The sequence below is a fragment of the Lytechinus variegatus genome, chromosome 5 (assembly GCF_018143015.1).
Source record: "Lytechinus variegatus isolate NC3 chromosome 5, Lvar_3.0, whole genome shotgun sequence".
Classification (NCBI taxonomy): Eukaryota; Metazoa; Echinodermata; class Echinoidea; order Temnopleuroida; family Toxopneustidae; genus Lytechinus; species Lytechinus variegatus.
This window is the reverse complement of record NC_054744.1, coordinates 21,395,810-21,420,205: the sequence shown is the minus strand read 5'-3', so window position 1 is coordinate 21,420,205 and position 24,396 is coordinate 21,395,810. Positions and strand designations below refer to the sequence as shown.

General features: G+C 36.0%; 1 protein-coding gene across 1 annotated transcript in view; it reads left to right on the top strand.

Moving 5' to 3' along the window:
• Positions 1-8,252: 8,252 nt before the first annotated feature.
• Positions 8,253-24,396, top strand: part of LOC121415713 (dual oxidase 2-like) — a 51,832-nt gene continuing 35,688 nt past the window's right edge. The window contains exons 1-2 of the mRNA XM_041609029.1: positions 8,253-8,455; positions 14,394-14,602. Of these exons, the coding sequence (XP_041464963.1) occupies positions 14,515-14,602 (88 nt within the window). The 5' untranslated portion in view covers positions 8,253-8,455; positions 14,394-14,514. The remainder of the gene's footprint in view (positions 8,456-14,393; positions 14,603-24,396) is intronic.

Sequence of the window (24,396 nt, the reverse complement as noted above, 5' to 3'; positions counted from 1 at the left end):
TCATATTAAAATACATACAAAATGTTGGATTGCGAGTTTTTATCAATCAAATGTCTGGCTCATCATGCCATTGCTGTATTATATTCTCCATTGTACCTACGTGATTTTTATTTTTTATCAAAGAACTATTCAATCGACCATTTCTCACATTCATGAAGTCTGATATAAAGTTTCAAGTTTATAATGCGAAACACAATTTTCATTCAATAACTACAAAGGAATGATATCAAAGTGATTTATGTACTTCAATGAATCAAAAAGGAGACCCATATCGCTCTCGTTTTTATATCTTATCAACCATTATTACTGCAACTATCTTTACATTATGGAAACCATTACTTTCATATGTTAGCTGTAATTATATCCTGTGTATTGTGTCTATATATACTTCGACTTTCTAATAAACAATGTATGCTTCTCTGAAGTGTTTGTAAATTGATTCTTTCAAGTCGATCTTTGTACAGTGCGTCCCAGAAAAAACGAAACCAAGATTTAGCGATCATTTATCATTACTTAATCATAAATGAAATAGACAAATGACCTACCAATTTAAAGCTTAGAATCTCCTCTTTCATCTGATATTACTTAGATTATTTCTCATTCACGCATGAGTGAGCAAATGCAATTTGAAGAAAGGATATGAAAAACTCATTTGGCGGGGGGTATCTGGGTTTCAAAAAGAAAACCACATTTTTGAAAAGTTCAATATCTCCTCTTTAATTTGATACCTAAATTACAGAAAATGGTCACGAAATAACAAAGTTCTGGTCATTTGAAATAAGGCTTGAATTTCAATAATTTCATAAAATGAAGAGGTTCTCCAGGATGGCTTTCAAGCTCTCTCGACACTCTGTTTTGTTGACGATCCGCCATGCATTAAATCTTTTGTTCAATATGCGAAAGCTTCTGTGGGAAACCGGTGAAAACACGTTTATCTCATGAAATTATGGAAATACAAGCCTTATTTCAAATGAACAGAACTTTTTTATTTCTTGACCATTTTTTGTAATTTTGGTACCAAATTAAAGAGCAGATATTGAACTTTTTAGAAATGTGGTTTTCTTTTTGAAACCCAGATAGCCCCCGCCAAATGAGTTTTTGGTATCCTTTCTTCAAATGGTTTTTGCTCACTCATGCGTGAATAAGAAACGGTTTTCAAGGGGGGGGGGCTTAGCCAAAAGTGGGGACTGACCATGCAAAAAATCACAATCAGCCCCCCCCGCTTCCGCGGCTCCTGACTTTTACCTGAGTATAGAATACTGTTGAGTTTAAAATGGTTATATTAGGAAAGGGTGAATTACACGTATGACAAAAAAAAATATATATACAAAGAAAAACAATCGAAAATGAATAGAATGTATTATCAATGCAAACATTGTTTTTTTTTAAATTTTACCCTCTTCCTTCGTCACCGACTACCCCACCCTTCACCCCAATCATGTTGTTCAATTAGCTGTACAATGTATCATAATTTACTTTCCCTTGTAAGAACGGGGTGACAAACTACCCATAGAAGCCTACGCTAATTTTCGGAAAATCAAATTCAGCTCCAAAATAGGTTCATTTAAGAAAATCGGAAAAGAAAACCAAACAGGGTGCTCCAAAAGAAATTCATGGCGTTGAAAATATTTTGCTTCATACAAAAAGGGGATATACAAGACTAAATGGTTGAAATAGTTGGGCAAAAAGGCCCAATTTTTAACCATCACTGCACTGAAAGCCAAAATGGAGTCAAGTGACTCTCGAAAGGGAGTCCGGCGTCCATTACTCTCGTGGGGAGTCAAATCTACTCTCATGAGGAGTCATGCTGACTCCGTATATAGAGTCAGATCATGGTTACTACCCCCCTCACACACACACACAAAGCAAGAGTGCACGCGTTTGCACTTTGTTACCCGGGGGCCAGAGGTCTATGCTGTATACATGCATGACAAAAAAACGTGTTTTAAGGGGTGTTCTTTCAGTTTCAGACAAGGACCAAACGTAGTTCTTGGTCGCAAGGGTATCAAACACACCGATTTTCAAAAAAAATAGGTGATCACTAAAGGACTTGAACATGGGAAACATACTGTCCTCACAACTATTAGTTAAAATCTGTCCAAATACTCGGGTAATAAATTTGCTCAATTGAATAATAATTGCCCTGAATATATTATATGTATGTATGTATGTACTATGTATGTATGTATATTAACCGACATATATTACCGTCAGTATGTTGCACAACAATTTGGAAATTCTGGTTCCCGAGCCTTTTGGCACGTAACCACTTTACCAACAATATAATAACTTCCGTGCTTTTGTTTTCGATGTTTACATTTTTTTCAAACTTGTGATGATTATTAAGCACCATTCTGTAGCTGCAATAAGCTTCTTCATTTTTTGATCACATGATATATCTCTATTCAGAATAGCTATGGAGATTAATGATTTTTTTTTCTTTCTGACTGCCATTTAGATAACATAAGAGTACTGGAGAAGCAATCAAATTATTTTTTGTTTTGGTATAGAGAAGGGGAAGTACCAAAATGCTCTTAGAAATTTGTGTTTTTAATTCTTGTATTCATCTCAATACAAATTTGTGTGCATAATTAAACAAGAGAAATGAAACAAGATAACCGTTCACACCAAACGATACTGCATGCAGACATTGGACATGCTGGAGGAACCAACACTAATTTTTTTAGTAAAAAAAAAATCCTAATGTGGAATAAAAATATTTGGAGAAATTCTTGATAAATATTACTGGAAAGCTTTTTAAGTAGCAATACAGCTTACAATCATATTGGTTTCTAAGTATTCAGTTATATTCCTGTTCTCGTGGTTCAACATGATCTCTTTTTTAGAGAGAAGAAAGATTACATTATGTACAGTTCGACAGTCTTATCTCTTGTTCAAATAGTAGTTTGATTGATACACTATTTGCAAAACAGAATGCAGCTTTCACTCTATATCGTTCCTCAGCGTATCCATGGTATCGAGACACTCAGACAGTGCTAATTATGCGCCATAGAAAGCACTGCATTATGATTATTATTGTTACATCGTTTTCCTGAATGTATAAACAGTATTTCAATGAAGCACCACGTGTTCTTTGACATCCTTCAGAAGAAGAAATGTTAACCTAGCATCAATCAAGTCTCTCTTTAGAGAGAGAAAAATATTATGAACATTTCAAAATTCTTCAATAACCGTACTTGTTCAAACAGTAGTTTAATGTCAAAACAGTCTGCAGATATCAGTGATTTTGTCATTGTCTATTATGTTCCCCAGACATGTCAGTCGAATCAGTGCATAGACGCTCCGGGCGGTGATATATAGGCAATAAAAAGCACTGTAGTGCGATTACTATTGTTTCCTGAATATAGAAACAGTATTTTCACGAGGCATGACTGTTTCTTTTACATTCTTCATAAGACTAGAAGAAATATTAAGCTAACATTATGCAGGGTAGACATGCACCCAATCATATCTCAACACACACATCTGGGTCCCGTTTCATAAACACTTCTAGTGATAACAAGTTTACTATCAGCCAATCAAACGGAAGTATTTCCGTAGCTTTAAACTGTTATTGCAAATTTTTCATACAACACTTTTTATGAAACGGGTCCCTGGACCATTTTACACCAACTTAATCATTCGCCTCATAAATAGATATATAGTTCGCAGCGTAAACTGTATTGTTAAATCTTTTACGCATAAAATCAGAGGAAAACATAAATACTGCAATACTTAATGAGAACGATAGAATATATCTTAATCATATCGAAGTTAACATTGCACAAATATATACCAAGCATGAAGAAATAGGAAATCAATAATTCTTTGGGGGTAAAATGGATGCCAAAAATAACGGCGTTTGCAAAAATACTTTTTTAAAGAGTGAAAGAAATGCATCATTTGTCTTCCAATATTATTGTCTGGAAGTACGGATTAAAAAAAAAAACAAGTGCACACCTAGTTACCAATCATGCATAAAGCATTTCCATTTATTTGAAAGCAAGATAAAAGAGCTTTGTGGATTAAATGCTTTGCTCACGAGCATAGGTGCCGCGGCCGGGGATCGAACCCCGGACTTTCCATGTATAGCCAGGCGCCTTAGACCACTCGGCCACACCTCTATATTCTACGGATCATCTGAAAACAATTTGAAGAGCGCCACCACACCAATATCGCATATCTCGACAATCTTATGGTCGAATAAAAGACAGAGAGCGGCAACTTTGGCATGCGCGTCCAGTCACAACATTGCCACCGACTCCGAACCGAACGATGATGTGTCACTGAAAATAAACCTCATCAGTCGATTCGGAGGGTTTATTTTCATTTGGTTTACAGCCAGTTGGTCAAATTGCCAACTTGTCTACTATCATTTGGTCTACAAAAAGTTCGTCCAGTTTCCACATGGTCTAATTTCCATTTCGTCTACTCACCATTTTGTCTAATATCCAGTTGGTCCATTAGCCATTTAGTCCATATACCATTTGGTCTGATTAGACAATTGTTAATTGGGCAAATCGAATGAAAATAAAACAGATATTAGACCAACTGGTATTGAGACGAAATGGTCATAGACCAACTGGTGATTAGACGAAGTGATGATTGGACCAAATGGTTGTTAGAGTAAATGTTGATGGACGGAATAACATTAGACTAAATGAAGGTAGACCATGTGGTGAGTGGACGAGTTGGTAGGAGACAGATTGGTACACTGCAAAAACGCCGGTGATGATATAACACCAGCCCGAAATCTATGTCAAAACATGCAGAGAAGTATCGAAATAACACCAGTTTGGAATCAAACCAATGCTCTTTTGATACTTAATGGTGTTACATAATCACCTATCTGGTGTTAGACCAAAACGAAACTGGTGTTCTTTAACACTTCTCTGGTGTGGACATATATAGATTCCGGGCTGGTGTTAAACATGTAAAATCAACACCAGAGTTTTTGCAGTGTAATTTACCATCGGTCTGTGGTTGATTCCATTGGTGTGATTGTTCAAAGCAGTGTGACACGACATTTGCTCCGACGACAATTACTCGGGGCTTAAAATCGTCTAAGATGTAGGGTTATGGTTAGGGTTGCAATATTTTTTTTTTATATTAGGTTTAGGGTTATAGGTTAACGGTAGGGTATAGTGTGAAACCCATGGGTTGAAGTTGGTCACTGGATACGTGTGTGGATATGTACAGCGGAGCAATTGTCGCCGGAGAAAGTGTCATGAGACCAATTGACGCATTTGAACCATCCCTGCTATACTTGTAGTCATCTCTCTCGGAGAAGCAGGTCTATAGGCTAACTCACTGGCGGATCCAGGGAAGGGGAAGCACAGCCGACCCATGCCCACCCCCCCCCCTTGAGAGGCACAATTAAAATTTGTAATGCAAAAATGCTGTTAAAAAACAGAAGTGTGCCTCCCCCTTTGAAAGAGGAGGCCCGTTTATTTTTTTTTTCTTGTCAAAGACTTCTCGGAAAATGTCTCCCCCCCTTAGAAAAAATCCTAATTCCACCCCTGGGCTAACTCAAGGCAAATAGCTTTACACAAAATAATAACAAGAAAACATATCCCAGAGCGTGAATCTGTACTTCCCTCGTGCAGGTTTAACTCTCATTGTCGTCAAGCTTCGAAATGAAATGTCATTTTTCAAACCTTTGAAATGACTCAAGACCATATACTCCGGCTAAATATGGATTCTGGAAAGCTCAGTTCATCTACACACGCTTACTCTACCATGTCGGGCGGGCACTTTGGGGGAACAAGTGCTCCTTATTCAGGTGGCTGAGAAAACGGACAGGGAAGGAGAGAAAGAGGGAAAAGAAAGAGAAACATAGTGGGAGAAGAAATATGAGATTTTGTTTTTATCATTTTATTGAAAATCGAAAGTGATATTATTGGCGCAATTGATATTATCCAACAGATCATTTCATACTCCAGTAAGAAGAAAATATTTTTAATTAATCATGTATAGTTAAACATTGCATTTCATATACAGAATTTATATTAGATGATATAAGAGGGTGGTGCTCTTCATTATGACGTCACAAATTAAAAACCTTAACAAAAAAATCACAATTCTCTAATCATTTTTATCAAACTTAACCAATACGTTTCTCAATTTTTCTGTTTTTTATTATTAAGTAACAACTGGTCGTGTGGTCCAGTGGTTAGAGCATTGGACTCATGATTGCAAGGTTGTGAGTTCGAATCCCCACTCTGCCATTGTCTCCACTCTGATAAAAAGGCCCGAGAGTAATATCTGTCGTCTGTACGGACAGCCATTATGACTGACTCTAGACGTAAAATGTTTCCTAGGTAATTGGTTATATACCAGCTTGGTATTTACCAGCAATATGCTGTACTGCCGAGTTCCTACGGGAGTTACCATAAACAGAAACAGAAAACATATCATCCAGATGCTTCGTGCAAACAAGGCATCAAGAAAGGCAGCAAGTCCCAAAATTACGATTCCTAGAAACAAATCTGCAATTTACATGGACGTCAATGCAAATTTTATCTTACCTTTCGGGAAATATGAAAATACCAATTGCTCAAATTCATCTATTTTGTTATGTCATGATATATTTTGCCCCAGTTTTGGGCAGAAAAGTTACTGAAGTGTAATGTTCCATACAGGGAATCACAGAACTGACAACAAAATGAATAAACTGTGAAGGTTATGATGCAAAACAACGCAGCGTAAATTCTGTTGTGCAGAAAACCTCTTTATTGGATGGAAGGAGAGTATAAAATATTTAAAAAGTTAGAATTTGAAATATGAATCGTAAACGCCATTATGACACCTATAAAAGACTAGAATAATAGTAAATGCAGACAGATTATTTTTTAATATGAGAAATTTTACGCAAGTGTTTCCACTAATCTAGTCCAGTTCTGTTATTGCCATTATCATGTTCAATGCATTAAATACACTATATTTCTATAACAGGCGCCACAGTTTTTTTTATCAGGCCATTGCATAACATTGAAAATGTTTTACAATTTCACTAGAAATATTTTTTTTTCATAATTTTGTTTTTATAACAATTGAAGTTACATCATCCACTTACGAAATTCTTTATGGCTATCAAATAAGGCTTTTGTTTATATTCATTTTTTTCTAATCAAACCAGTTCTACAGAAGCTGCCTACGAACGACCTTTTAGGCACTGTCATCACTAGTGTCAAAAATAACATTCCAGTTCTGAGGCAAAAATAATATTTGGACTTCTCAGTCTCACCAGGTCACAATGGTCCTCAAAGAGAAGAGCTGTGGAGGGTCGCCAGGACCTGGACCAGCATTGTTTAATGACTTTGGTCTTAGAAAGGGATGGGAAAGGAGGAGAGTGAAGGTCATGGAGTACGTGTGGAGTCAAAAAATGGCCACGAGTACAATGGGAAGATATTGTTATGAGAATAGCTCTTTGTGTAATAGTCCTTCTCAAAGGACAGGTTCATTAGCAGCAGGTGTATTCTGGGGGTAGAATAGGGTTTAGCAGTCACCCTCCTCAAACTTGATTTCGGTGGTGATTTTTTACCTGATCGCTAAGAAAGCATGAATGCTTGTATGCAAGCAACCAGAGGACCGACGGCTTAAGGTCCTCTCCGAAGGACCTGGTACTGAGGATTAATGCCTATTTCTGGATTAATATAGGAAACTTATCCATAAGAAATTTATTTCATTATATTATGTAAAATGTAAACTTTTCAGTAGTGGTAGGTAAATTTTGTAAAGGCGGAACTGATCTAGCACACGATGACTTCATTGCTCGACCACCGAAATGCAGAATGTTCAAAATACAAAGTCCCTTTGAATATATCTTAATCCACAATAAAGTATTATTAATATATATAAAAACAAAGTCCTTTTGAGTAGTTTTATACAATGACAACTTAAACCAACCCACTTCATCCAAGGATTATTTCTCTTGGATAGGGTAGGTGATTCGTAAGTTTAACTAACAGTCCTTATGAAACAGGCCTGAGTCCCATTGCTTCTCTTTCCTGACTACGCCTCCGGACGATAGGAAGGTGTAAATGGGTATACACACACACTATGCTCACCAATTGACAATGGCGTCTCAAGACTTATTATCTTGATGGAGCGGGGTCGGGGCGGGGGCGGGGGCAGAAACTAACACTTTATTGTTATTCGAATGATGCAACTTTTATTTAGCAACATAAATCATATCAAAAGAATAAAGCACCATCTAAATCAAGATTAAAACGAATATAAGTCAGCACCTCCTCCCCGCTGCTTCGACTGTGCCAAAACGAGCCCCATTCAGACCCCTACAAACATCGCCCCATCTCTGGCATTGAGTTGAGGCAAGTTGAGAATGCTCAAAAATTATTTTTTTTCGGTGGAATAGGAACTAAATCTTGGAGGGCAGACCGAGAGCTATACCCTGCATCCACGAAATAAGCCAAGAACATTGAACAGAGTTGAGGTAAGTTGAAAGCTTTATTACCACATTTCGTATTATGACTTTAAAAAGTCTAATGGATAGTTTGTTTCATCTCGGCTTTTCCAACATAGCAACATCACAGGTTACAGTTCAATTTAAAACGCAAATTGAAATACGTTATGCATGTGTGATTTAACACATAGGCGTTAACTAACGTAGTCATGATAGTAGATACGCCAAAATAATACTTCGTAAGCAGAAAGTTAGATATAGATTTACCTGATCTAGCAGCAATGATTACATTCAGATTACACATGCTGTAATTGTTACCTGCATAATTGTGAAATGCATGTATTTATCAATAATTTGTTAAGTGGGTAATTTGACATCATCAATCAGGACCGCCTTATATATGTCCCCGAAACCGAATCTCTGTAACGTCGAAGATCTTTTACTAACAAGCCGAATATATCATGACAACTACCGAATAAAAGTTTGAAAGAAGAGAGACCCAAACCTCGATCCGAAATCGGAGAATAATACCATGGCTTATTCATAACAATTTTAAAAGTTTATTATCTTCTTGATCAGAGAAAGAGACATATTAGCAGTGTGAATTTTAAAGCCTATAAGTAAAACAAGCAAGGCACATAATCTTATCCATTTTCGCTATCTCGAATACATAATTTTTAATGATTTAATGATTTTTTTTTCTCCAATAGTCATGGTCTCTCGAAAGGAATAGAAATATCAACAATGTATGTTGTTGTCAGAAAAGTACTTATTACACCCTTTCACATATCAAATTTTGATACAAAGACACGAGATATAATATAAGACAAAAATACACACTACATTCGCTTGCAAGTATATAAGCAACTTATCGCATTGCAACGGGGAGGGGGATTCTAGAACATAGTGAATGCACTGAAAATACCCTCAAATCACGATGAACAACTGAAAGGTCTTTGTCAAAAATTTGTGAATTCTCTATGTTCCAGACAGCGTCTGCGTATAGTAGTTGCGAAAAGTGTTGTGGAAGAGATCATCTATAATCTATCTTGCCCATATTGCCTCTCCCCCCCCCCCCAAAAAAAGAAGGGGGAGTGGAGGTGGAGGGGTACTCTCTCTTTCTCACCAGAACATCAACGTCTGTGGTTTCCATAATAAACATGATGGCAGGACAAGACGAATGGAAGTATGGCTTGTCTTAGATCAGTAGACACTTATTTCATAGATTTTCCCTATTTCTGCAAATGAATTTACCTGTAGTGGTAATATGTCTTAAGTAAATCAATACAAACCACACCGCCGTTTTTCTTCCAAATAGAAATGCAGAAGTAATTTTGATGAAAGCTGTGATAATCCTCTATGTAAATACCTAATGAGAAAGCAAGTCTGTAAGATATGTATGATTTCTAATTCATTATATGCTGTAAAGACTTATCAACGGTTGGTTAATCCCAATACTTTTGTTATGTGCATTTTAAGTAGGTCAAATGGTATCTTGCCATTGATTCCAACTTGAACATGAAAGGTTCTAGACAATTTTTTATATCGTGGGCGGAGAAATATTCTTGTATCATTCTTCTTCTGTAATATCTCTTTTATATCAAACTATTCAACAATCCTATTTTATTCCCTTTCCAATATTCTCATTGTATCAAAGGTTCGGTATTGAAACTATCTCATTCTGCTGTTCAGTTATTTGTCAATCTTTTTGTGTACTTGTGTACACTCTAAAACACTGGGTAAAATTTAACCCAATATTGGGTAGAAAGGGAGTATGCATGTTTGCTGAGTATTGTTTTGTTTTTACCCCATAATGCATTGGCTTTTTCAACGAAACATTGAGTAAAATTTACAAAACATTGTTTATCTTTTTACCCAACCAACATGCATGTTCCCAAGAAAATGGATGGTTTTGAAAGACTGGTATTTGGGGAATGTTTTTTTCCAAAGCTTTTTTTTTCTTAAGACTAGCAAAATGTGTTTCCGGTATGTTTTTTGTTACATAAATCACTAACAGTAAAGATATAATATTTCAGCTCATTTGGCTCTCTAATCATTCATAATTGTCGAGGAAGTGTAAATAAAGGATGCTCTTCACCATCGATGAATCAGGAAAGAGCACAGTTAACATAAGAAACATACAACTTAATAAAAAAATTAGGCACTTTTAGCTTCCCATATTTTAGCCAGAGTTAAACCTGACTTCAGAATACGGGCCTATATGACTATTGCATTTTCCATGGGCTCTCTACGGCATCATATCCTCTACAGGTTTTTTTTTAAGCGGGAAGTTCGCAAAGCGTACTGGTGTCGTATGATCTTCGCAGGGGGCAATGTAAGGATAATGTGTTGATCGTAAAGTGATCGTATAATTTTAGCTAGACTTGTATAAGCTGTAAAAAAAAATGGAGTCCTTGAGGGCCAATGGAGGATCCCCGTACGGCCTGTGCACAAAACCCATGTACTATCGTATGGTTTACACATACGATTACACATTTGTTTTGTTTGACAAAAAATACTATTTTGTATTTGTTTATCTGTTTATGTATATACTTTCTTGTTTTGAACAAAATGTTGGCAATTGCCGGTGACGTTCTGTAATAAATTCAATTCAATTCAATTCACATAGAGAGTCTCATGATACCGCACGATGATTGCGATCTCCGCAAAGCCTGTGCACTGTCCGTGATATAAATCGTAGGATGCACGTAACAAACGCCAGAGACCATTCAGTGGTGTTGCAAGAAAATATTTGCAATACAAATTTCAGTTGCAAATTTATGAGATATAGTTCAATTTTAACGAAAGAACATCAAGGCTTGGTCCCACTGCACTTACGGATGCAAAGAGAATGTAAAACGGAAAAAAATCTTGCCATCCGTTGGAAACGTACTGTTTCCGTTGTCTAACTCTTTGCATACGTGTTTCATACGCTCCATATCCATCGAGCGTACGTCTACTGTGATTTCATTGTTCGCCCATTTTGTCCATTGTCTGGTGCGGATGAAAACGGATGGAGCCACCTCGAAATTTTGCTTGTCCGCTGTATACGTTTTGTGTCCGTCGGCCAGTGGGACCAGGCCTTTATATTTTGTTCATACAAGAAGCAGACCAACGGTTGATGGCAAACTTGCAATTAATTTCAAGACTTTTATTGACTTAGGGACCAAAATTTGACTTGCGATCGATTAAAAGTTTCTTGCAACACTCCATTAGATAGACTGCAGAGGTCGACGACGCCCCCTAAATCGTATTATAAATTGTGAGATTATCGTACGGCTTCGATATGCAAATATGGCCTCATTACAAACTTGTCCTCTCCATTTTTCAAAACATGTTTTGGTTTGTTGTTTCAAACTTATTTGATAACGACTCCCGCACGAACACACACACATACACACAATCACACCGAAGTCTAACCTAAACTGCGGTTTCTCGGTATCTGTATGAGTACTTTTTTCTTTATGAGTGATCGCCGTCCGATTGCTGATTGTAATTTCTTCCAAAGTGTGTTGTTCACTCGAATATGATGTGTCATGTTTACAGATCATGATCATCATGACTTATTGACTTTTCTATTTAAAAAGCAGAAAGGCATTTTATTCATATTTTACAGGGACAATAACATGAACTCATGGCGCGCAGCATGCAGGCTCACCATGCTCACCGGGAATAGCCGACAGTCTGGTTAAAAGTCGGCAAACAAGACTATAATTTCATAATCACGGAAGTAGTATATCAACATCCTAATAACGGAGACTATGAGGGTATAAACACTTTTCTTTCTTTCTCCGTCTTCTGACTCTCTCTTAAAATTAAGTAATTTATTATTCATTTATTTTATTTTATTTATTTATTTTTTTTTTTTTTGGGGGGGGGGGTAATCAGTACCCAATAATGCAATCGAAAAATTCGATCGAACACAGAAACCTTATTATTTTAACTTTTCATTTATTGTTTCTGCAACTTTTCGTATACTAATGAATGAAAAAAATACATATTACGTAGCAAAATACTTTACAATAAAAATAAATGAACGAGGTCTTATTTGTTATAACATAACGATTTCAAGAGGTTGCAGGGGTTGCCACTACCATAATATTATCATAATATATCAATTATATGAAAAACAACTGTTTTAATCACAATGGTAAAAAATGTTTACAATCTCTAATATAAAGTTTCTTTTTTTAAAGTGATGACATGTCCTTCTCTAGGAGTGCAACACATTCCCTTATGGTCACTCTCATTCACTTGCGCTTGATTTATTAACGATGCTACTTCTCCCTTTGCTCTCTCTCTGCCAAACATACATAATATTAAAAGAAATAATTCAATTTGTTTTAAGTAATTGGGAAAATGCTAGGAATAATGGGATCAGGGGCCCGTTTCATTAAGAGTTGCAGTTGTTGTAACTTTGCCATTATGGCAACTACCATGGTAACCTTGCCATGGTACTTGTCATAATGACAACGTTACAACAGTTGTGACTTTTTATGAAACGGGCCCCAGAATCAGAATAACATCAGTGTTTTCTGCAAGCTTTCTGTGTACAGTAAAGTCCAAAAATTGACTTCAAGTCGTATAGCCGATCACGACGTCATTAAGATCGAAATACACTTTTTTAAACGTTTTTATTAAGTATAACAATCTCATACACATATCACAAACAAGTTTAATAACAATATAAAATAACAGTGTACAGTATGGATAAGTTACATTTTGATTAAAAAAATACAAACAAACCAACAAAAGCAAAAGAAAAGAAACATAGAAAAGCAATACAGGTCTGTTCGTCTACATTACCCAAAATCTAATAGATTCCATTTTTTAACAAATCTATACATAGAAGTGTCCCTATAAGCAATACATTTTTCTGTTTGGTACACTTGTTTTAATTTACTGATAAACAAGTCAAAACAAGGAAGGATATTAATATATCTACACAGATATAAAGTTTTCTTTGCTACAATAAGACATGTAAGACATTGATTCAATAACACATCTTGCTTGTTTTTAATTCCGAATAAAATCTCTTCATCCTTTACTTGGATAGTTTCCTTTTTAAATTTAGTATGCCACCATCTTAGAAATTCATTCCAAAAATCTCGAGCATGCGAACATTCTACCAGTAGGTGTTCAATTGTTTCCTGTTCTTGTTTACAAAAAGAACACATCTCATTGTCTACAACTTTCATTTTCTTTAACTTTGCATTTACTAGTAGGCATCTTGTATTTATTTTATATTGAAATATTCTTGTTCTTGTATCTGGAATAACTTTAAAAGGCAGTTCATAAATAAAACTAAAATCTTCTTTACTTATATCATACCTTGATCTCCAATATATTTCAGAAGTAGGGGTTTGGTATTTATTTTCTTTTAATATCATATTTATGATCTTGGTTGACAATTTTGATATAAACATTTTTTTTATTACCAAAAACTGTAGAAATATCTAATTTTTTTAAACAAATGTCGCCTCTCCAAACAACGAGCTTTAACTATCTGTGGAATAGCAGAAACAATCGAAATACACGATATGATTTAAAATTTAGAACTTTGATCGTCATGATTTTACTCGTTGGATTGTTCGGATAGTAAAGTGTCCGCAGAGCTTTTAAGAAGCTTAAGTTCATAATATGAACAAAATAATGTGAAAATTAGTGTATAAAAATAATGAACAGAGCGCGGGGGCGGGGTGATCAGCCTTGTACATTTATCGTGTTTATGTCGATTATTTTTATAAAGTAAAGTGAATAATTTGGAAGCCATTTTGGGAGTCATTTAGCCCCCCCCCCCCCAGACATTCAGTTGACATGATAGAGGCATGTCAGCTATGAAATATCACTCTTCGAGTAAAATTTGATCTTTTTATATCAGAATGAATGATCTAATCTTTAGAAAACTGTGCATGGACGATTTTCCTTTGTAACCAACACATCTCTGCATTCATACGTGTCTTGACAGCGTGGTCCCTTGCTATTCATCGGTGTCCTGCCGGGAAGACTGTTGATATCGCTGATTAATCACTTCTTCTCCGACTTCACACCCACAACGCACGCCTGTATCGGAGATCACGGTGACGACGATGATGATGGGGACGATGATGTCGTTGACGAAGAAATATCGGTCTGTATACCTCGTGGTTGGTCTCCTGATTGCGGCTGCCATTCCAGGTAAGAAAAAAAATAAATGTTTGCATGAGCCTCATTTTCAAGTCCGATTAAAAAGAAATTAATACCTTTCAAAGTTGATTTCATTAGTCATTATTAAAGGATTGCCGGGTAAGCAATAACACAATTTTGGAAAAATCTTCTCGTATATTTTTTTGGTCAAATGCTTCTCCTAAAACTTAACAGTTCTCATTTCACCAATCGCGTTCTTAGGTCAAAGAACCTTGAACTAGATACCTGAAAATTTCACTGAAATCTTTGCTGTTGCAGTTGTGATCCTATTATTTTTTGGAAAATCAAATTCAGCTAAAAAATATAGGTGCATTTAAGAAAATCAGAAAAGAAAACCAAACCGGGTGCACAAAAAGAAATTCGTGGCGTTGAAAATACTTTGCTTCATACGAAAAGGGGACATACAAGACGTACACTCTTAAAGAGCTGGGCAAGAAATGCCCAATTTTTAACCAACGCTGGGCAACCTACTGTCCACACAACTCATTGTGAAAATCTGCCCAAATTGGGTAATAAAAACTAATAATTGAGTAATTGGATAATAATTGCCCAGAATATATTTTTTTACCAACATACATTACCCAACACAGTGGACAGTTTGTTTGCCAAACATGTTAAATGTGTACACGTATTGACTTTTTTGGTGTATGTTTTTGTAAAGTTTTGATGATTTTTCTGCTGTTCTCTGTTCTGTCACCTCTGTGTCTGTCTTCGTAGGCGATTCTACAATAATCATTTAGAAGGGATCACACACTACAACTTACAAGCATTTGCTTTTAGTTGATCCCTCCATTTTCTCAGATCTTTATTATGTTTATGATAATTTGCTTATGTTACATACTTTGTTTTGTTTTACTTATGGAAAAAATGTGATATATTGTACATACATCTTATGTTGTTTGCATGAATTTCATTTGCAAATGTCATTGTAATTGTTTTCGACCACTTTACTTTGTGCTGTTGAAATAAAAAAAGCGAATTGATTGAATTGAAATGATAAAGAAATTACTAATTGGATCATAGGACATTACACGGAGACCGTCTCACCTTCAAGGGGGGGGGGTCAAAGCATGTCTTGCATTATACAAGGGAAAATGAAATACTATTTCATAATGAAATACACTTTATTGTGAGTACACATACTTGTATATGACACCATCTACATGACCTACTTCTTCGCCCACTCCTCCGGCATACTGTATGTGATGTGCTGATCACTGTTCTGTGATACCAAGCAAAACAAAAATTCCCTTAATTTTAAATCCGATGTTGATATAATCATATTTGATTGATTTTCGGTCTTTTTCATTCAAATCAACATGTGGGGATGGATTTGGAATTTGATTTTGTTTTTTTTTCGTAAGCATCAAAGTCATTTTGACCAAGATTACGGAAAATATCAACCGAATGCATCAATATAGGGAGGTTTCATAACGCTGTTATTACATGAACATGAAGTAACAGTATCAAAAGGCTTTACGAATGACAAGAATAATAACAGCCGAATAAGCGTGTGGGCCTTCGTTTGATATAGTAGTCTTTATTGGATTTCAGTTATTGATTTCGAAATGTGGCGAGCAAAACGTCCTGAACTTAATTTATGCAAAAAAGTTGTGTTGAAATACCCCCCAAAAAAATCTATTCTACGCATATTTGAACTCAATCCAATGCTAATAAATGTGTATGAAAGCGATTCAGAATCTCAGGATTAATATCATTTACACCGTCCCCACCCATCAGTATGCCACTGTTCAAAGGCACCATAACCTTTGTAGCACAAAATGAAAGGATTTGAAAATACACTCTCCCATACTTCGGTTTAAAAAAAAATTGTTCTTGCCTAAAGAAGGAAAGTTCAATGCTAAAAGACAACATATTAAAAAGGAACAACAACAGTAAATATTAAGCAAACAAGTAGATTTGGAAATGAATTTTGACCACATAATTCGAAAATTATGGCAAAGATAATGAAAAGATTAAGAGGAAGTCTACTGATAAGCAAGAAGTCCGAACATCATGTTTATCATTTGATGCCATTTTGGCGCAATTAAGCCTCCTTATTAACCCCAGACAAAAACATTCCGTGCTCGCTCAAGCATGAACGAAACTAATTTTTTTGATAACATTTAAAGGATTGACACCAAAATATAGAGATCTTAATTTGAAACAAAAATTTTATAGACTTTTCAAATCTGTTCCGTTTTTTTTATACGCACTGTATAGAGTCAATTTCGAAACACATCCACATGCGTTAAATGGATACTCCACGCTGAAAATGATATATTGTTAACAAATAAAATAAAATAGAACTAAAAAAAGAACTAAAAAATCATAAAAACTTGGCAAAGAATAACAAAGTAATGGCTCTGTAAAGCTTTCTATTTTTTTAAGTGAAACAATTCTATGCATGTCTTCATTAATATACAATATTAATATCCTCTCTCCACTTCTTATTTTGTATTACGAAGATAGGATTGACTATCTATATTTTGTCAGGTAATATTTGCTGCAACTTATCTTTTAAGGAAGCGTATGAGATACTTGTAAGAAAATAGACAGTGATATAATTGCATGTTCATGACGGCGTGAATAGAATAGAACTCTTTTCATAAGAAATTGCTAACCTTTAAAATGCCACTTTGAAACATGACAGTACGGGTTAATAGCTTGAGAAAAAGACTGAACAATAAGCCTGTTCACGATAATTGTAAACTGCGCACGAGCAGAAAAGGGTAATTCAAGATAAACCATGAAGGTGGTTTTCAAATTCACTGACATAGGCATTTGTGATTTGATGATTATTCATGTATTCCTTTCAAAATATTCACATCCAAGCTGAAGAGTAATAAATAGAGCCTTCATAATCACTGGTATTTGACAGCAGTTCAGTGGCGTACCGTGGGTCATGGCATTGGGGGGGGGGCACCAGCAAAAATTTTGAGTCACTAAGTGAGCGCGCGAAGCGCGCCCAGTTGCTGGGTATATTGACCTATTAGAGACATTTAAAGGACAGTGCCATCAAACGGAAATATCTCTCACTGGTCAAATAATGCGAGCGCGAAGCGCGAGCTTAAATCTTTTTATATTCAGACCTAAAAAGGACATTGTTATCAATTTTTTGTAATCATGATACGTACTTGTCTCGCTAAATAATGCGAGCGCGAAGCGCGAACTGAATTTTTTGTAAATGTTGACCCCCAAATAGGAAGATTTTAAGGACTATATTTTAGGAATCCATTAAGATTATACACATTTCACCGTAGTAATCTAATGCGAGTGCCAATAAGCGCTTGCTTATTTTGTTAGGATTGCATCTAAACATGCACATAAAGCACTTGTAATCATGATTAACATACCCATCTCACTAATCAAATCTCACGAGCGCGAAGCGCGAGCTGAAAATTTAGGAAATTCAGAACTGAAGAGGGGCATTTTAAGGCTTGTTTGTAGGAATCCACGAAGACCATACATAGTTTACTAACCAAATGATGCGAAGCGCGAGCTGAAAATTTTTGATATTCAGATTAGAAAAAAGGGACATTTTAAGGACTGATTCTAGGAATTCACATTTCACCAATCCACTGCTGCGAACGTGAGCACGGACAGGAAATGTTTTATATTAAGACCTTAAAATGAGGCAATCACTATAAGTAGTCATGAAAAAGAAGCATACTATTGTACATAAAACAATAATATTAAACTCGAAGTGCGATAAAATATATTTGGCAGTTTGGTGTATGTTGACTTGCAAACGGGAGGTTTTAGTATAGCATGATTATATTTCTCGGTAAACAGAAAATGCGAGCACCAGGAACAATGAAGACATAGGCCCTGAGCAAATTACGTTATGAAAAAAATGTTTCTTATGTAACATAACATAACATAATTATGATATAATATAACATTATAATGAACAATAATATCTTCTTTCCCACTACGTTTCTCTTCCTTTTTCCCTCTTTTTCTCCTTTTCCCCGGTTTTTTTTTTTGGTCAGTCGATTGGGGGGGCACGTGCCCCCCATGCCCCCCCCGTAGTTACGCCATTGTTTGACAGTATCCTAAACAATAGTCAAATGTGCCAAAGGCAGACAATAAAACAGATTTCCAAACTTTATCCCTGATGTAATATTCTAGTCACCTGGTCTGTACAATGCCTTTTGTTCTTAGAATTTGAATACTCTACCGGTAAAGCTTACGCAACATCTAAATTTGAAAATGATAGTGCTTGGGAAAAGTTGATCATGAGCTAACCGTGAACTGGCTTATAGTATACTCTAGACAGCTGGCAGCCGTCTGTTTCGAGGAGTTTTTAACTTTTTTTTTTATTTCTCCTCGTTTTTGGTGAGTGAAGCCAACGGAGTTCAGCTGAACAACCAAAATAACAGAGACCGAAGCTTTTGGTCTTAGTGCACGATAATTGGGTTCAATGGGAATAATCACAATTATCATGCCGATCCCTCCTTGACGTGAATATATGTTTATGATCTCAAAATTGCAATCACCATCCTCACATTTTCGGCAATTTTTCAATTTCAACAATCCAGATAGGGACCATATATTCCCATATTTAAAAGTGGTATTAACGTGATAAAGAAGTGTCCGAGGACAATTTTTGTGTTTTTAAACATGACAATAAAATGAATTGAATTGAATGAATAAAGCGGCGTGTGGTTTTTCTATCAACGTGAAAAATAAGGTGTACAAAGCATGTGGGCGTAGGTTCTTTGAAAATGCTCTGGAATGATAAACTTGACTAAGTCTGTTAGTGTGAATTTGGAATGGATATGTGACCGTTTAATGCTCTGAAACTTAAAAAAAGAAAGAAAGAAGATAATCTGTAGTGCGCGCACGATTTCATAAAAATGAGGCAGTCACATTTCCCCCCAGGGCGCCGGTTAGGCTTGTCGAAAACAGTCGTTAAACCTTGCTCTATTTTTCTAAGAAGCGCAGGCGTAGATCCCGGGGTTAGGAGGGGTGGACGATGTAGGCGCACCCCTTTAAATTGGCCCAAAAAAAGAGAGAGAAAAAGAAAATGATATTTGGGAGTGAACGGCGCTGCTTGTCAAGTTTTTCGCCAGATCAAAAACCCTTTATCTGTGACTGTTGACCATTTTTGTGTTTAAATGTTTGGGACAAAATGCGCACCACCTATATAAAAATTCTGGAGCCGCGCCTGAAGTATTTTATTATACAAGTCATGAGTAGCAAAAAAAGAGAGGCTGTTTTCGAACGTAAGAACGTTGGAGTACAGGATTAATAAAATCATGATAATGTACAGGAAAAGACCACACTGTGTTTTTGCCGGAACTAGTTATACAAATACAACAGAAAAAAAACTATATACATTTTTTTTTCTAAACAGCTGCATAGAAAAGTATCTTACACTGCAAAACTCCGGTGTTGATTTAGCACTAGCCCGGAAACTATGTCCACACCAGAGAAGTGTTAAACAACACCGGTTTTGGTATTAGTCTTACACAATGTAACACCAGATAGGTGTTTATACAACACCAATTAGTATCAAAACAGCCTCGGTTTGATTCCAAACTGGTGTTGTTTCAATACTTATCTGGTGTGGACATATATAGATTCCGGGTTGTTGTTAAATCTACATCGGAGTTTTTGCAGTGTACGCCAATCTTTAACATTTTGATAATATTCACACCGCAAGTTGACCGTAGATTCTTATTGATTTATTGATTCGTGTTTAGTTACCTCTTGGATCACATGGATATAATCCAAACTAACGATGAAATATTAAACCTGAAATAATGAAGATACAATACTTTTTACATAAATGAATGAAACAAGTATAAAGAAAATATAATAGTTCATGTGTTCTTCTGTACTTGAATAAGACCATCAATGTTCCATGTTCCAAGATATTATATATGCACTTAAGATGTTGGGGAACATATTGTCCACTGCGTTGGGTAATGTATGTTGGTAAAAGTTCTGGGCAATCCAATTGAGCAAAATTATTACCCAATTATTAGTTTCATTACCCAGTTTGGACAGATTTTAACCAAGAGTTGTGTGGACAGGATATTACCCAGTGTTGGTTAAAAAGTTGGTTTAAAAAAAAAGGTTGAGTGTACTCTTTCACAAGACAACGATAAGAACGTCTGGACACAGAAGCAGATGACATGGATGTTGTGAAGTGTAAAGAATAAGACAATGAGCTGATTAGATTAATCACATGGATAGTCACTCAACATATTAGATATGGCTTCTTGATCTCCTTTATTACATAGTGAGTGACCTATTTCGGTGAACCTTGCTCGTAAAGAATTGTGTAATTTGGGTAAAATAGAACTTCTTTGCTCACATTTAAGAAAAGGAGTTTTAGCTAAACGGTTGAAAATATTATTCTTTACCCAAAATGTAATAGAAAATTGATATTCTAGTCCTCAAAAGACAACTTGGATATTTCATTTGAAAATGTACATTTCTGTTCTGAAAATATTTCCGATCTAGGTTCTTGTTATCCCTTCTTGATACCATATATTATGATTGCTTGTTAATCATTTGAGCGATTCGACATCATAACATCCAGGCTGTATCTACCATTTCAAGGTTAATGATGAAAATACAAGCATCCAATCATTGGCGGCGATAACAAGGGAGGGAAGGGGGTTGGGGTTGGACAGGGGGAAATGCCGCTATCTGTTTTCAAATTTTGTACAGCAGCTCATGGGAGAGGGTAGACTCGAGCCCCCCCCCCCCCCGCCCTCCTATGGACCAATAATCTCACGATATCGCTACCTACACCATGTATATACACCCAATCTACCGACCCCCTGGCCTGGAAAGCCATGTTCGAAATTCAAGGGCCCGTTTTATAAAGATTTACAACTGTTGTAACTTTGCCATTATGTCAACTACCATGGTAACAGGGCTCAGCAGCCATTCGTAATCAAGGTTACCATGATAGTTGCCATAATGGCAAAGTTACTACAGTTGTAACTCTTTATGAAACAAGCCCCTGATTTTCTTCGTTGCATCATACATGCTATTTCCTTTCTGTACCTTGTCAATCATCAAATCTTTTGGAGTCCGGAAGAGTGACATATTAATATCCATCTTGATACAGAGGATGCAAGGATCATACATTTTCCGGAGAAGAAGGGGGGGGGAGGTTGATCTTTAGATTAAAATTTGTTACATATTTTCGCAAGAAATAAAAGGATAAAAGTTTTATTTGAACGTTGGGATATCCAAGTGAAATTGATATGTTCGCCCATAAGAATATTCTTTTTTTTTTTGGGGGGGGGTGATACAATTCAGTTTACTGTACATGTAGATAACCATACACTGCTTTTCACCATGCTTTTTACCATGTAGCGCTTTGAAACATTATGTATAAAGCGCTTTATAAATGTTGTGTATTATTATTATTATTATTAACATTATCTTGTTCATAATTTTCCCTCAGCATGCATGTACTTTAGTCTATTAACTCGTGTCTTTTCCTTTAAACGCTTGGTGGTGTGGGTGTTTAAATCAACACCAATTTTTTATGCGTTTTATTTGCATTCTTCGCTCATAGGTGCTACTTCACACACCTTATGGTTTCACACTCCATTTAATTTGCCTATTTTCTTCGGTTCATTTATCTGCATTAATAGTTATCAGTTATGGAGTCGGGCCATATAAAAGAATGGTATCGCGAGATAATATGTTCATAGTAATTTTTGTGGTGAATAATATTGTGATGAAATTTGTATAAAGTTATGCACGGCTGCATTATGTATGGCTGAATCAATACCAGATAGTACACATAACGAATTAACAGCAATGCATTTACACCAGGGTTGACACAAGGGTATTTTGAAAGTGAGGGCAAGACGATATACAGTGCGTCCCACAAAAAAAACGAAACCGAGATTTAGAGATGATTTATCATAAATGCAATAGACAAATGACCTACCAATGTAAAGCGTAGAGTCTCCTCTTTCATCTGAAATTACTTAGAATATTCCTCATTCACGCATGAGTGAGCAAAAACAATTTGAAGAAAGGATACCAAAAACTCATTTGACGGGGGGTATCTGAATTTCAAAAAGAAAATTACAAGTCTAAAAAGTTCAATATCTGCTCTTTCATTTGATACCTTAATCACAGAAAATGGTCAAGAAGTAAAAAAGTTCTGTTCCCTCGAAACAATGCTTGTATTTCCATAATTTCATTAAATTAAGGCCTGGTCACACCGCCCGAGCGTTGTTGGAGCGGTCGTGGAGCGGAGAGAAAAAAAATCATCACCGCCCGCTACCGTTCACCATTTTCGATTTAGATTGTTTTGTTTTTGTTTTCGATTTTTTTTTTTTCGATTTTTCCCCAATTTTGTGAGCGAAATTCGACCCTCTCTCCCTACTGCTCCACGACCGCTCCAACAACGCTCGGGCGGTGTGACCAGCCTTTAAACGTGTTTTTACAAGTTCCACATCGAAGCTATCGCACGTTTAACAATGCATGCATGGCTGATCGTCTAGAGAAAGGAGTCTCGAGTGAGTCTGGACGATAGCCTGTAAAACCTCTTCATTAATGAAATTGTTGAAATTCAAGCCTTATTCTAAATAACCAGAACTTTGTTATTGCTTGACCATTTTTGTTATTGAAGTATCAAATTAAAGAGCAGATATTGAACTTTTTAAAAATGTGGTTTTCTTTTGAAACCCAGATATAGCCCGCCAAGTCACTCTTTGGTATCCCCTCTTCAAATTGTTTTTGTTCACTCCTGATGCGTGAAGGATAAATAGTCTAAGTAATTTCAGATGAAATAGGAGATTCTAGGCTTTACAATGGTAGGTCATTTGTCTATTGTGTTTGTGATTAAGTTATGATAAATCATCGATAAATCTCGGTTTCGTTTTTTTTTGGACGCACTGTATAAATGACATCGATTTTATCAATCAAATAATAGAGGTATAATGTAGAGTTACAATGCAAAAACTCTGGTGTTGATTACCAGCCAGGAATCTGTCCACACCAGAGAAGTATGAAACAACACAATTTGGTTTTGGTCTAACACCATATAGGTGCTTATACAACACCAATTGGTATTGGTTTGATTACAAACTGGTGTTATTTCAATACTTCTCTGGTTCCTGGCTGGTGTTAAATCAACACCTGTGTTTTTGCAGTGTACAGACTATTACGTCTCTTTTCAATACTCGCCTGTTTTCGTGTTTCATTTTGCCTATCTGTTTGGCCCCTTTATGGTACTCTTTTTTCCCCTTTATGGTACTCTTTTTTGTCCCTCTACTTGAAAAATGAAATTGCACCCCCCCCCTGTTTTGTACTTGGTCAAGCCAACCGGTGTGATGGGTCGGTGGACCGAGTGTACACCTCAGCTCACAACAGGAAAGTCGGGAGTTCATTCCTTGGCCGCGTTCTAGTAGGATCCATGGTAAGACAAAAGACTTGCTGCTACCCTGATTAGCGTGGGATAGAGCAACGTCGATGTGGCGTATAGTGGCTGCGGAGCCCACGATCAATTATGCCAAAATAATTTTCGGAGTATTTCTTTTTATAGTATTTATTTTAAACATAAACTATGGATTATTATTATTATTTATTGCTATTATTATTATTATCATTGTTATTATTATTATTATTATTATTATCATCATCATCATCATCATCATCATTTAGTATTATTATTGTTATTATTATTGTTACCAGGGCCTTCTATCCAGTGCCCATTTACTAATGAATAGATAGAAATAATTCCACTTCGCTTGATATTCTGTTCTACGGGCGTAAATCCGTGACGTCATGCTACA